This window comes from Cariama cristata, unplaced genomic scaffold, assembly GCF_000690535.1.
Source record: "Cariama cristata isolate BGI_N322 unplaced genomic scaffold, ASM69053v1 scaffold14860, whole genome shotgun sequence".
In the NCBI taxonomy this organism is placed as follows: Eukaryota; Metazoa; Chordata; class Aves; order Cariamiformes; family Cariamidae; genus Cariama; species Cariama cristata.
The window spans coordinates 15,688-28,853 of record NW_009594189.1 but is presented as its reverse complement, the minus strand read 5'-3'; the positions used below and the strand labels follow the sequence as shown (position 1 = coordinate 28,853).

General features: G+C 44.2%; 1 protein-coding gene across 1 annotated transcript in view; it reads left to right on the top strand.

Moving 5' to 3' along the window:
- The first annotated feature begins 1,073 nt into the window (after window positions 1-1,073).
- KDM2B (lysine (K)-specific demethylase 2B) overlaps window positions 1,074-13,166 on the top strand; it is a 17,920-nt gene continuing 5,827 nt past the window's right edge. The window contains exons 1-5 of the mRNA XM_009697190.1: window positions 1,074-1,292; window positions 4,994-5,137; window positions 10,009-10,095; window positions 10,627-10,887; window positions 11,886-11,924. Of these exons, the coding sequence (XP_009695492.1) occupies window positions 1,230-1,292; window positions 4,994-5,137; window positions 10,009-10,095; window positions 10,627-10,887; window positions 11,886-11,924 (594 nt within the window). The 5' untranslated portion in view covers window positions 1,074-1,229. The remainder of the gene's footprint in view (window positions 1,293-4,993; window positions 5,138-10,008; window positions 10,096-10,626; window positions 10,888-11,885; window positions 11,925-13,166) is intronic.

The following is a 13,166-nucleotide window of genomic DNA, read 5'->3' as shown; positions in this document are numbered from 1 at the left end:
CAGGAACAGAAAGTGAAACTGGCTGGTTTGTTGGTCATATGCTGAGAGGTGCAGAAAGTGGAAAAATTGTATAAATGCTAAACCAGATGAGCTTTGCAGTCCCATTATTATTATCTTTATGGAGAAAGCTGTCAGTGGTAAGAATGAGCCAAGCCAATTCTTGCATAATTAGCCCCATACAATTACATGGTATTTAGCGATGTTTGACTTGAGCTGTAAGTTCTTGTGTATAACAGGGAGTTTCTGATGAGAACATGAAATGTAGATATCCATGTAGATATGAATATGTGGCAGCTAACCTAATCATTTAAAATCTTCTCATGCTCCTTTAGCTTGTGTCTTAAAGGTCATTGAAATCTAGACCTCGGATGCCCTTTTTAGCCTTTGCACAGCATCACTTAGTGTTCTATTTTTGAGCACTTGCTAGTATTGGATATGAGGGGAGCTACTTTGGAAGGGTTTTGCAGTATTTGTGTTTTATTTCCTACTTTATCACTTGGCAGTTGTTCATACTCCTGGTTTTAGGGAGATTGCAGTCACTTGAGCCATTGCTGCTGAATGTTCCTGTGCTGTACCTAACCTCAAAATTACTTTTGCTGCCTCCCTGGATTCTTCCGCTTCCAGTGGAGGAAAGTAGACCTGGCTTAACCTGAGCATAGTCCTAGGAGCTCCCTAGCCCAGAGCTCAGCAATGGTGCAGATCATATCTTGACCTAAGCCAAGCACATCACTTGGGACTTGACTTGGTCCTGCATTGAGCTGTGCATAAATTGGTTCTCCATGCCCTCCTGTTGCAGTAGGCCTGCAGTAGGTTTGGGATCTCTCATTTATGCCTTGGTTTCTTTGTCTTTTTACAACGCATCTTTTTTTTTTTCTTCAAAAGGTAATGGAAATCCTTTAGCTATAAGAGTGATCACATGCATCTGCTGAGTGTTACCCATCTGTGTATAATTCTGATACATATGTCAGTTTTACATCTAAGATGTATACAACTCCTGTCCAAGGAAGTTCTGTAGTTTCAGTGGTAAGTGGGATGTGCAATTAACCTTGTGTGTCTGGCTCTTTCAGAACAGGGCAGTCGGACGGCCCAAAGGGAAGCTGGGCACTGCTTCTGCAGTGAAGCTCGCAGCTAATCGGACAACCGCTGGAGCACGTCGGAGGAGGACGCGATGCCGCAAGTGCGAGGCGTGTCTTCGGACAGAGTGTGGCGAGTGTCACTTCTGCAAAGACATGAAGAAATTTGGGGGACCTGGCAGGATGAAACAGTCCTGCATTATGAGGCAGTGTATCGCAGTAAGTGTACCTGTTGCTACAGCTCGTTTGGAGATTTCTTTCCTATACCTGTCTTCAGGTGACAAGGTATAGAACGGAGAACTGTGGTCTGAGTAGTCTCTTAAAGCATATCAGGCAAAACACTGTAATCCCTGCCCTCTCTGTTCAGATCTCTTCCCATCACTTTTCATTCCCTGCCCCCCCCCCCAAATCTTAAACCAGAATGCTCCTAAAACTTAGTAGCATGGCTTTCGTTCTCAGTAATATAGAAGCTAAATGTGGAGATTATCAGTACACCAGAAACTGGCACTCAAATCACACTGAAATTCTGCAATTCAGGGCAGAAGGGGAAAAGTGGGAAGTTCTGATTCAAAGGGGAAAGAGGCCTGTTTGGTTTGGATCTCTGAATTTCCTGAGAAAAGCTGCTTTGCGACCATTTTTACCATCTTAACTACTTAAACGACTTAAGATATGGAGAAATCTTTGACTGGTATCCTCCAAGATTTTGGTGTTAGTGACCCCAGCCCCAGGCTACTTGATCTGAATTTCAATTTGTTTGCTATTACCTAGGCATATAGGAGGGATCTGATCCAGATGAGCCAAAGAGCCATCAAACCAGGGTCTTGTCTTCCTCAGGGACGAAGTGGTTGTAAGGGGATGAGCATCAGAACGGGGCAAGCAGGCAGTCAGACAGTTTCCTGGGCTCCTGTGATACATTGCTTAGAAGCTTTCTTGAGTTGTAAGTGATAGCTTTGTATTTAACAAATACTGACAGCTTAATCTTCCATTAAGTTGTCTAAGCACCTTTTGAGTCTGTTGCTTTCATACTGACTGACTCGGGTCTCATGTCCACAGTGCCCCCATTCAAGGGTAAAAAATTAGCTTTAGCTTTTCTTAATTCTTTAGAAGGTCTTGTTTATGCTGTTGTTAAGGGTTCGGTTTTCTGTTGTTTTTTTTTTAAGGAAAGGAATGTTGTTTATTCATAACTGAAATATTACCCCATCTATACTGATTTCTCTCTAGCTCTTATTACAGTTCTTTCACTTGGGTTTCTTTTTTTTCTTTAATACTGATGAGGAAACTGAAGTGGAGACATTAAATGGCTTGGTCTGACACTGATAAAAAACTGATAAGCACTTAAGGTTTCCAGTAGTTGCTCCTGGTAGCTCACTCCATGTCCTGTTCTAAGCCGTGTGCTGTTCTTGACAGAGGATTGGATTCAGCTCTGCTGGATCTTTCAGTAAAGTACATAGAATATCTACCTTTCCGCAGAGTGCTTTTGAAGCTCAAGTGTCTTTTCTTTGAACACTTGATTTCCTGGAGTGTGGCATGAATTGAACAGCATGGATGAAGAATTTATTATTCTCCAGGGGGAAGAAATAGTGAAATCGTGCTGCCTTTTTAGCAGAGGGATTAAATTAGGGCTGCAGTGTGCTTTCTTGTCCTGACTGATGAAGGAAACTTTCATACTAAGCTGTTTCACTCTTGATAACACAGGCTGAGCCTTTTGGAGGTGAACTGGCTTCTGTTCTGGCTGACTGTAGTCATCTTCTCATCCCCTTTCTTCTAATGAAGAGGTATTTTTCTCTTTGGTATCTGCAGTTTTATTTCCAGAAGCTGTGGTTAGAGTATAGGGCTTGGTAGCCAGGGTACTCTGATTACTTGTCCCAGCCTTGCATGCACTGAAGAAGACATCTCTGCCCTTCGTAGGTTCCCATTGATGTAAATAGCAGGGCAAGTATTACAAACTGTCTTAGAGCTGCAAAAGCATAGAAAATTAGCAAGTTGAACTGTTGCAACTTTACATTTCTATAAGCAATCCTGTTGTCTTTACTCTTGTTCGTTATGTTCTCTAACAATTGCAGTAGTAATATATTGTGATACCTATCCAACAGCTTCCAGCCACAAAAAAAAAAAAAACCCAAAACGCTGCAACAAGCCCAACCGCCCCCAGCCACAAAAAAAAAACCCCCAAAACGCTGCAACAAGGCTCTGTGGAAGTAATGATCCTTACAGTTCTGGGATTGTGCTTTCCTCTGGTTAATAACATTGACAATATTAACTAGACACAGACTTTCATTAAATTCAGAAGCCTTAAGAGAGCCTGTACTGCTCTTTGGAGAAGAGGAAACTCTTCTGCATCACTAGTGCAATCAAGAAGGGAAACAGGAGTGCCTGGGACACTTTATGCTGCATTGAATAGGTCTGAAGGGAGTGTGGGGCTCTGTGCTGGAAGGACGAGTTGTGACAGCATGGCTGCTCTTCCAGCCCGTCAGTGGGACAGAGCTAGTTGGGACATAGAGGAGGTTCCCTATTCACACTTGCTCCCAGCAAGAAAAACTGTGCTGCTCCTGGGATGTTTGTTCTTGTGTGTGGATATAAATACTTGTTGTGTAGGAGATCGGACAAAAGAAGTGGACAGAACTCTTATTGTTCTGGACAGCTTGGCTTTTCTGTGGTTTACCTGCTGGTGGAATGGGATCCTGGTGATTCCTATTTTATGCTTGGGAGGAAGGATGGGAATTAAATAGTATTTGCAAAATGCTTTTAAAATATAGCATGGGTAAGTACCAGCATGAGAAAGCAGGAAAGTGTTGCTGTAGCTAAATGTATCAGATGTTGGGGGCGGGGGGGGATGTCAGGCAGCACTCTGCACTCTGTAATGGCTTACTATAGCTAGGTTTTTCCCTATCTGAAACTTGCCAAAGGATGTACTGTTGCTGCATAGATTTGGTTTGGTGGGCGAATATCCACTTGCGGATTTTATTCACTCCATCTACAAGAGATCCTTGCCATGAAAAGCCACATCTCTGCCTCTGGCTGCTTAATAGTTAAGGACTTGCAATCCAATCGATTGCATTTCACATTACAGCCAGCTTCTTATTAGGATCTTCCTTCTCTTTCTTGTAAGGAGGCTTATACCTTATTGCCGCAAACCAGAAGTTTGTTCCTCATTAGCACAAAGGTGGCTTTTTAATTAGACTGGCATTCAGTGCTTTGACATGGGTGACAGATAGGTGAGATGCTGCAGTTCCCTTTCTGCCTCAGCAAAAGACAGGAAAAAAAATAATCAGTGTGCTTCTCACTTGTGACGCTTGTGGGAGAAGAATTCTCTTTTTAAGTGTCTGTGCACTGCGTTTTGCAATGCTCAGGTTGGGAGCAGGGCCCTAGATAACAAACTGTCAGTCAGGAAAAGGTCTGTTCTTGGTTCTGTTGTGGGCTTGCTGTGAGACCTGAATTGGATCCCATAACATCTGTCTACCCTGCTTGTAAAATAGGGGAGCTGCCAAATTGCTAGTCAGATTGTGAAGCTTAATGGATGTGAATAGTGATGTTCTAGGTTACTTCTTTTCCCTCCCATTGTACACTAGTGAAGTGACTTGCATGCCAATGTTTGTGTCAGCTCAAAGGTTCAAGGGACTCGCAAAAAACCAAACCATTTTCATCCATCCCTGGGATGCCCCATGAATCTATGTTGTTGCAGGGAGGGCACTTGCATTCCATGAAACGTGTCCTGTGATGCTTGGTCTGGCTCCCCAGCCCCGTTTGTTACCAGTTTTTCTTGCCCTCTTGCTCTGCTGGACTGGAGCCTTCAGCAGTTTGCACAATTAATCCCTATTTATCTCCTCTTTGAAATGAGCGTACTGTAAATGCACGTTGAGTTCTGTTCCCATATGTCTTCTGTGTCCCGATCAAGACTTCTTTCTGATATGTGTAAACAGCCGGTGTTGCCTCATACTGCTGTGTGTCTGGTGTGCGGAGAAGCTGGGAAAGAGGACACTGTGGAAGAGGAGGAGAGCAAGTTTAATCTCATGCTAATGGAATGCTCCATTTGTAATGAAATCATACACCCAGGATGCCTTAAGGTGAGTACGAGGATGTGATACGTTGGAAACAAAAACTGGATTAGTTATCACTTTAATGTAAAAGTAGTGCACAGAAATTGGAAAGCTTTCACGTTTTCGTCTTTGGAAACTTAAGTGAGCAAAGAGTTGGTGTGAGAAGCAGGGTGACAGCCGTGGCACGGGCAGCCCTGGCTGGCAGGCAGGAATCCTTTGATGTAACAGCATCCCCTGTAAGCAGAGACTCTTGCTTTGGACAGCCTCTGAAATGTCTGTGCCTGCAAATGTCTTGTGGGGTTTTTTTTGTTTTGCTTTTCTTTCTTTTTTTTTTTGCCTCTTGTTGAAGGAAGTGAGGAGTTTCAGTTGGGATGGGAAGCTCAAGAGGACAGAGGAATTTGCCTGTGCTTTTGGATGAGTTAGTCATAGTCCCCATATCAGTAGCTCCTTCCTGTGTCCCACAAAGTACAAACGAGTAGTTTGTGCTTCGTGTTTGTCCAGGCGTAGATGTACCTTGCAGCAGCAGCTGGCTTTAAAGATGTTACAAGCAAATGTTGCGGTAGGAAGACTGCAGCTCTAGTGAACAAACTGAGCAAGTTTTGGGCTGCAGGAGTGCTCCCCCTTGGCTGACTTGAGTCCTGTGAGCAGCTATATTCTTTGCTGGTAACAGAAGTGTCATTTTGGGCATATCTTTGTGTTATCAGCATTTAGAAGCCTCCTTTCTCCAGAGCTGGTTTGTTTCAGCTGATCAGTTGTTTCCTGTTGCTGATTTGTTTATGGTTAAAGTGATTTGCCAAAGCAAATGCATTCTGACACACTGTGTCCCAGAAAGCAGCTTTTGGCCTTTCTGAGATCTCTGGGAGGAAAGGTATGTTCCTTATGAAGGCCTGGGGTGATGCTCTTCTGGCCTTTTATTTTTCTTGCGCTGTACAGAGTATTGCACCAAGCTACATGCGTGTCATTTATTAGAGCAGAAAGTAGGTAGCTGGCAAACCAGAAGTGTGGCTGTCTCCCCGATTCATGAAATTGGTGCTCACAGCTCCTGCCACAGATGGGCTCTGAAAGGGAGCTTTGCTTGCTTGGCTGTGCTTAAAACAAGGCTTCAGGGGCTGATGAAGCAAAGGAAGGAGCTGCTCATTTTCAGAGGTACCTCAATTTTGGCTTGGAGCTGCTGCTTCGCTATTCCGGTCCTTCCTGAAAGTGCCCTGCGCTCCTCCATCTCTTGATTTGCAGCGTCAATGACTCTTCATGGCTGAGTCCAGAGGACATGATTGTTGTCTAGCGGCAGTTCACGTAAGGTTTCCTCTCCCCATACCACGTTTGGGACTAGTTGCACAGGATGTGGGTCAGATCTGTAAAATCAAGCAAGTGCTGTTTGTTCTTTTATGTATGTGTGGTGTTCTGAGTGCTGTTTTGGTAACTACGAACAATGTTGCTTTGGGTGTTTCTTAAAATTAAGCAGTGGGAGACTTACAGTGTGCCTTGTGTGTCTTGTATTTTAATTTCTCGATGCTTCTGTTCGGCTGAAATGGTGGGGTAACTGGTACTGTTTATTTACTGAGACAAAAGGGCACTGGTAGAATTTCAGGATCATCTTGGAAGACAGGATGAGACTATATGTAGGGGAACAGCAAAAGGAAAATGGAGCCTCCTTCTTGGATTCCTCCTTGCCCTTTATTCCCAGTTACCATGATTTTCTGCAAGACAAAAATATGTTGCCATGTTTACATGTTGCTCGAGCCCTTGACATGGGCTTAAGCCCAGAGAATGGAGCCCAAAAATAGTCCTTGTGGGAAGCGCCTTTGAATGCAGACATAGCCCAAGGGCAACTGCTTCGGCTGTCCACCAAGAGAAATTCCCTTCCTGTCCTACTCGGTAGAGAGGCAGTAGTACATGTGAACTGTTGGTCATCTCCAATTAAGTGTCTGGCAAATGTACTTTTGGGGGAAACTGGAATAAACTGGATGGGTGAAGGCAGGAGCGTCCTTTCCTAATTTACTCCCATGTGGAATGAATTCCTTCCAAAATGCATCTCCAAACCTTGTGGAGTAGTTTAGCACATGCAGTGGCTAATTTGTACTTCAGGGCAGGTTGTTCCTGGTTTGAAGTCCATCCTCTTCCAGCTTCCTGATTTGGCTGTACGTGTTTGTGGTGAGTTTTCTCCATGAAAAAAGAGTGTCAGAGGATGACCTCTTTGAGCGGGTTAAGGGTAGCTCAGGTGCATCTGTTCTGACACACTCGCTGCCTTGAGGGGCTTCTTTGGGTGCCTTTTGCTGGGGGAGCCCTGGGTACCAGAGTGCGTTAGGTGCTTGTGTTGGAACTGTGCTAAGGCCAGCCAGGATGTTCCATATACTGAAGCGTCACGGGAGGTTTCTGACATGCTTCTTTCCTCAGAAATACAATATGAACACAAATGCTCATTTTGCTGAAGAGTTTCTTACAAAAACGATATCGGCAAGCGTTTGGCAAGTGCAGCATTGTTTCCAGAGGGAGCTAGTGAGATTTTTGGAGGATTTTGTGTTGAGCTGATACTGATGAGTTTTTCTTGCTACATCTCAAATTGCTAGTAATGCTGGTTAGCATGTGTGTTGAGTGAGTGCAGTATCTGATGCTGTTTCCTTAAGGAGAAGGGGTTCATTTTCCCCAGTAGGAGCCTATTCTTTTTCATTGTAGGTGGATAGAGTGATAATGATGGGAAAAGGTGAATATTTAGGTGCCTTGTCAAAACAGCAGAAATACAAAGACCTTTTCCAGCACTGCTGCCCATGACTTCAGCCCAGGTGTGTCTCGCTGCCTGTGTTGTTTCAGTCTTGGCACTGCGAGAATTCACAGCTCTCACTCAGCGGTGTCAGATCAGCATCCTGGGGTCTCTGTATTCCCTAACAAGAAGATTTCACAGTAGCATAGTCTCATATTTAGACTTTCTGAATTGCTGACCTCGTGCTGCAGGTACGTTTCTGAAGATGCCTCACGCTGTGGCTCAGACACCCACCTGCTGTTTGTAGCAAACACTCGGAACTGGCTCCCACCCAGCCTGAAAGGCTTGGGACAGATTCAATGGCAGGTTTGTGTGTGTCTAATTAGTTTGCTTACAGTTCTTCACATCTGTTCAGTTCCTTAAACTTCACAGAAGGGACAGAGCTGTAATGCTTTCCCCTCAGTAGCATTTGTTCTATATTCAGTGCGGGAAATAACTTGTTCCCGGCTTGGGCTTGGGCCAGGAATTGTTCCCCTGAGGCAGAGATGTATACAACAGCTCCTGGAGTATCTTACACCTACCATGGGAAAGAAGGTTCAAAGGCGCACAGTTGTGATAAAACCAGTATTTAAATTCTGCCCACTTCATTTACTCATTTATTAACTCCAGAAGACTTAGTGAGAGAGACTGACATGTCATCACTCTTGCTAGATGGTGAAACTAGAATGGCTGCTGTCTGGCTCGGGGACTTGAGGAAGCAGTTCCCCTAAAACCAGGGGCTTGCTCCTGCACAGCTAGTGCATTTTCATGGGGCTGGGAGGAGAGGAGGAAACGTTTCAGAAACATGAAAAATCTGCAGATCTCTGCCCCTGCCCGTTTCAGCAGCAGTCTCCTGCTACTGCGCTGCTGGTGCCAGTGCCCAGCTATTTGTCTTGACAGTAGCATGTTTTTGTTGTCTAATAGTAATAAAATAATCCTTCTTTCCCCACCTCCACCCTCCCAGGCTTTTTTCTGAATATATAGTTACACCTTTAAATGTGAATGTGCCATCGGTGAGTGTATGTGGTTTGTGTGGAGGGTGTTTTTAGCTTAGCTCTACTTTTCATCTTCAGTTTCATTCACAGAAATGTCTTTTCAGAAACACCTATCTCCTGTTTGGAAAGTAATCCGGGTTCCTATATGGAAATTCAGGAACCAGCAGCTTTTCAGCTGCATAGGGAAGGACCGTGCTTTTATTGTAGTGTAGCAATGCTGAGCGTGTGTCGTCTTTTTCAAAAAGCAAAGTGTCATAGTCTTTCGGAGGTAGTGAAGTAGTAAGCATTTCTTTCTTACACTAGCTGGGTAACTGTGGGTGTGAGAAACCTGAGAAATGCCTTCATGTGTCCAGTCTTCTGAATAAAAGTGCCTGCCTGTTCTCCAGCTGACTTGGCAACCATCGTTTTTACTGGCACATGGGCTTGAGAGCTGGAGGCATGGGACTGCTCGTTCTGATCCATAAAGAAAAATATTTTAAGGAACACTTGATTACAGTGCAGGGTGCTTTGCTTCTAAAAATGCCGAACAGTATTAATGTATGTGAGAATGTGTGTATGGGAAAAATCCCTTCCTATTAAAAGATCAGACCGTGCCTCGCTCTGGGGTGGCAGGGGGGGGAACAGGAGGGGACCAAGCTTTGCAAATAAATGGTGTGGGAGGACATTTGGAGATGGTGTGATTACAGTCCTGGGTTTGGGGAGTTTTCGTTTGGGTTGTTGGGGTGGTTTTTGTTGTGGTCTTTTGCGTTTGGTTGTGTTTTGGTTTGGTGTTGGTTTTGTTGTGTGGTTTTTTTGGTTTGGTGGGGTTTTTTTGCTTTGTTTTGTTGTGTTTTTTTTTTTCTTTGCAAGAGCAGAGTGTGCCCTGTGTTAATTGGGATTGTCATTGACCTTCATAAAAAGCTCAGACTTGAACCCTTTGTCAAATACGAATTTGACCAGCATGCTTTCCTCCCCTGTTGACATCAGAAGGGTAATTGTGCAGGACCGAGGGCTTGCTCAGCACCGGCAAGATGGTGCAGCACCTGTGGTGATCTGGGTTTCTTTTCTGTGGCTGTCGATCAAAGAAAATTATGAGCTGTACAAAATCCTTCTGAATGATCTACTTGTAGACTTTTGCAGCTTTTTGCAGCACAATTGTGAATGGAGTTGTGCCTCTCTTTCACCAGGTGAAGGAATCGGATGGTGTGGTTAACGATGAGCTGCCGAACTGCTGGGAGTGTCCAAAGTGCAACCATGCAGGGAAAACTGGAAAAGTGAGTTTAATCGGAATAAGCGGTGCTGGAATGAGATACAAAATCTCAAGCATTCCCTCTCGCTTGTAGATACAATTTTGCCCAATACCAGCTTTTGATTTTGTGCTTAATTCAGTTGAAGGAAATAAGCTGACGGTTTTCTATTCTTTAATAATTTTCGTATTCTTGTTCCCTGTACCAACGCTTCACCCAGAACCTGGGGAATATATAGGTTAGTTTTGTGCGCTGCTGCATGTTAATTTCTTAGATGAAAGTACTTTTTAAAAAAAAATCCAGAAGCAGTTACAGGAAACCTGAAGTGTCTGTTGGAATTAGTGAAACAATGTTTCTTTGCAAACTGAGACAGACGCTTGCAAGTGTGTAGTTACAAAAATAACTTTACGAAGGTTGAAACTACTCTAACTCCTTGCTAATCATTCTGTCTGTTACAAAGTGATCAACCCACCGATGTTGGAGGCAGCTTAGATAAAGAGCTGGGAAAGGCATAAGATATAAAGTTTGTTTGTGTTTTGTGTCTCTTTGGCGTACAAGCAAAAGCGCGGACCAGGATTCAAATACGCATCAAATCTCCCAGGCTCATTGCTGAAGGAACAGAAAATGAACAGAGACAATAAGGAAGTAACAGATGCTGCAAAACGAAAAGGAGATTGTGAAGAAACTCCCAGGCGGAAATCAGAGGAACATTCCAAAAAGACTCAAGTTGACCCAATTCTGAGGAGAAAGTCGGACGAAGTGCATCTGTGGAGGAAAAGGAAATTTGAGAAACCCCAGGAACCCACTATGAGAAAGCGGGTATGATGAAACACTCTTTTCATGTGCTTGCACAGATGCGCGTGGGCTGGTTAGGGCTGATGTCTCTTGCCTTCTGGCTTATAGCTTATCTTGAAATCCCAGATTGTTACAAAAGAAACTGCGATGTTTTACCTTCCTTTCTGAAAACTGCTAGTCTAACAGGACAGTGGTTTGAACAGTGACGCTTGGGTTGACGTTCAGAGGCCAAAAACACTGGGCTATGGCTGTTGTTTTATTCAAAATACTGGAAAACCCACTTTAACTGAAGAGTCTTTACAAGATGCTTGGAGTAGGAACAAGGTGAAAATCAGTTTTTAATGGAAAGTTTTTAATCTGTATCCACTTGGTGGCGCATGGCAGCTTGTTTTGTGGCCAAATCGGGATGTACAACGCTCGTAACCCATCAGGGGACCTTTAGAGTTGACACCTTCTGTAGCCTGCAGAGAGGAGGAGCTGCTCACAACAGCGATGTAGACAGCTTTTCTCTGAATTTGACAGTCAGAGCTCTTGGGCCAGGCAGGGACACTCTGAATTGTCATGTGGATGGCAAAATACGGCACTTGGGATATACAGAAGCGCTGGTTTGCAGAGGTAGAAATGAGGACCTGGATTTAATGTGTGTCATGAGTAATTGTCTGACGGCTTTAAAATCAGAATTGGTGGCTGGTTTTGTATTGCATGTATAGTTCACAAGGAGTGGCAGTTAGTCCGCCCTGTAAGGCTTGACATTGGGAACAGTACGGTAAATTTAGGGATTGGGATTGCTTTGGTGTGGAGTGAGAGAGCAAAATTCACAATACCAATTTATGCATATCTGCCTTCTGGCCATGCTTTCCTTTTCCCATCCCTTTGGACTCACTGCAGTGTTTATGGGTGGTTTGAATTGCTCCCTGAAAGCCCCCCAGTGTGTGAGGAAGGCACTGTGGATCACCAAACCTTCATCAGACAGCACAGCAGATGTCGTGTTTTGGGGTTTTTACTTTTCTTTCTTCCAACAGCTAAAACTTGGAAAAGAAGACAAACTCTTCAGGAAGAAGGTACTTTGCATTTTTGATAGATGTGTTCTGAATCCTTTTTAATCCCTTCTCCTCATGTGGGTTGAATGGTGAGCCAGTTTCTCTATCAGTCATGCCCTTGTGTCACTGCAGGCATTTTTATTATCCCATTTACATCTTGAAGTTACAGAATATCTCTCTCATGGAAACCTTTACACTCCAGGATAGTTTAGCTGCAGTGTCTGGTTTTATATTTTCTGTTCTAGTGTCCCATATTAAAATACAGCAACAAGCTGTGTTTTGATGATGCAAGGAATAAAATTCTGTTTATATACTGACGTTTTGCTCTTCCTGTGTGGTTGAATCTTATCCCTGCCACACAGCCCCTCAGCGGTCTGTGCCACAGCATATCCCTGGAGTCCCCCGCTGACACCCCAGGGAGCCGGGGATGACCTGGCATGCAAGTATTGATTACCTCTCACAATCTGGCACGGTAACAGAAGTCCAATACCTTTAAACTAAGCATTCGTCAGTACCCTGCGTGAAGGATGCTGCAAGCTGCCAGTAGTCTGATGTTGTAATTTTTTTATTCTAACCTGTCATTAACTTAGTGTGACCTCTCCCTTTATAATATGTTAATTTAAAGACAGGGTGATCAGCTTTCTCCGCTGTGTGCCGCAGCGTGAAGCATAGGAGCACATCCCCTGACTTGATCCAATTAGTTTATTGCAGAAGCATAGACCTTCTGATATAACAAGTGTGTTCACAGCAGTTCACCTTTTCTTACCGGTCCAGATCTCTACTTAGAGCTATTTCATTTTAACAGTTGGTGCCTTCTTTCTTGCTTCTAGTGATCAAATTAGACTTGAAGTCTTCCTTGGTCTTAGTTTGTACATCTCTTACACTTCTGTCTGGTGTGCATCAGAGAGAGATTTGATTAATGTGAGCAAGTCAAGTGTGGTTTGCTGTTACAAACAGTGACCGGGGCAGGGAAGAAGGTGCCAGCTAACCCCTGTCAGCCCGCGTTGTGTTGGGAGATTGTGTCGGCGTGGGGTCTCGTCAGGCTAGCCATGCGTCAGACCTGTCAGTCAGATTCCCCGTTCTGCATGCACCGGAGGTGCGGGAAGCTTGAGAAGATGAGCAGGGTTTAGTAGCATGTAAAGAAGCAGCTAAAGCATAATTAAACGAGGCTGTGAGCATCCAGCAGTAAGGGCCACAACAGTGTAGCCGCAGTGCGAGTCGGTGATTGCGATTCAGGAGGTTTCAGAGATTGGCCTTTTGGCC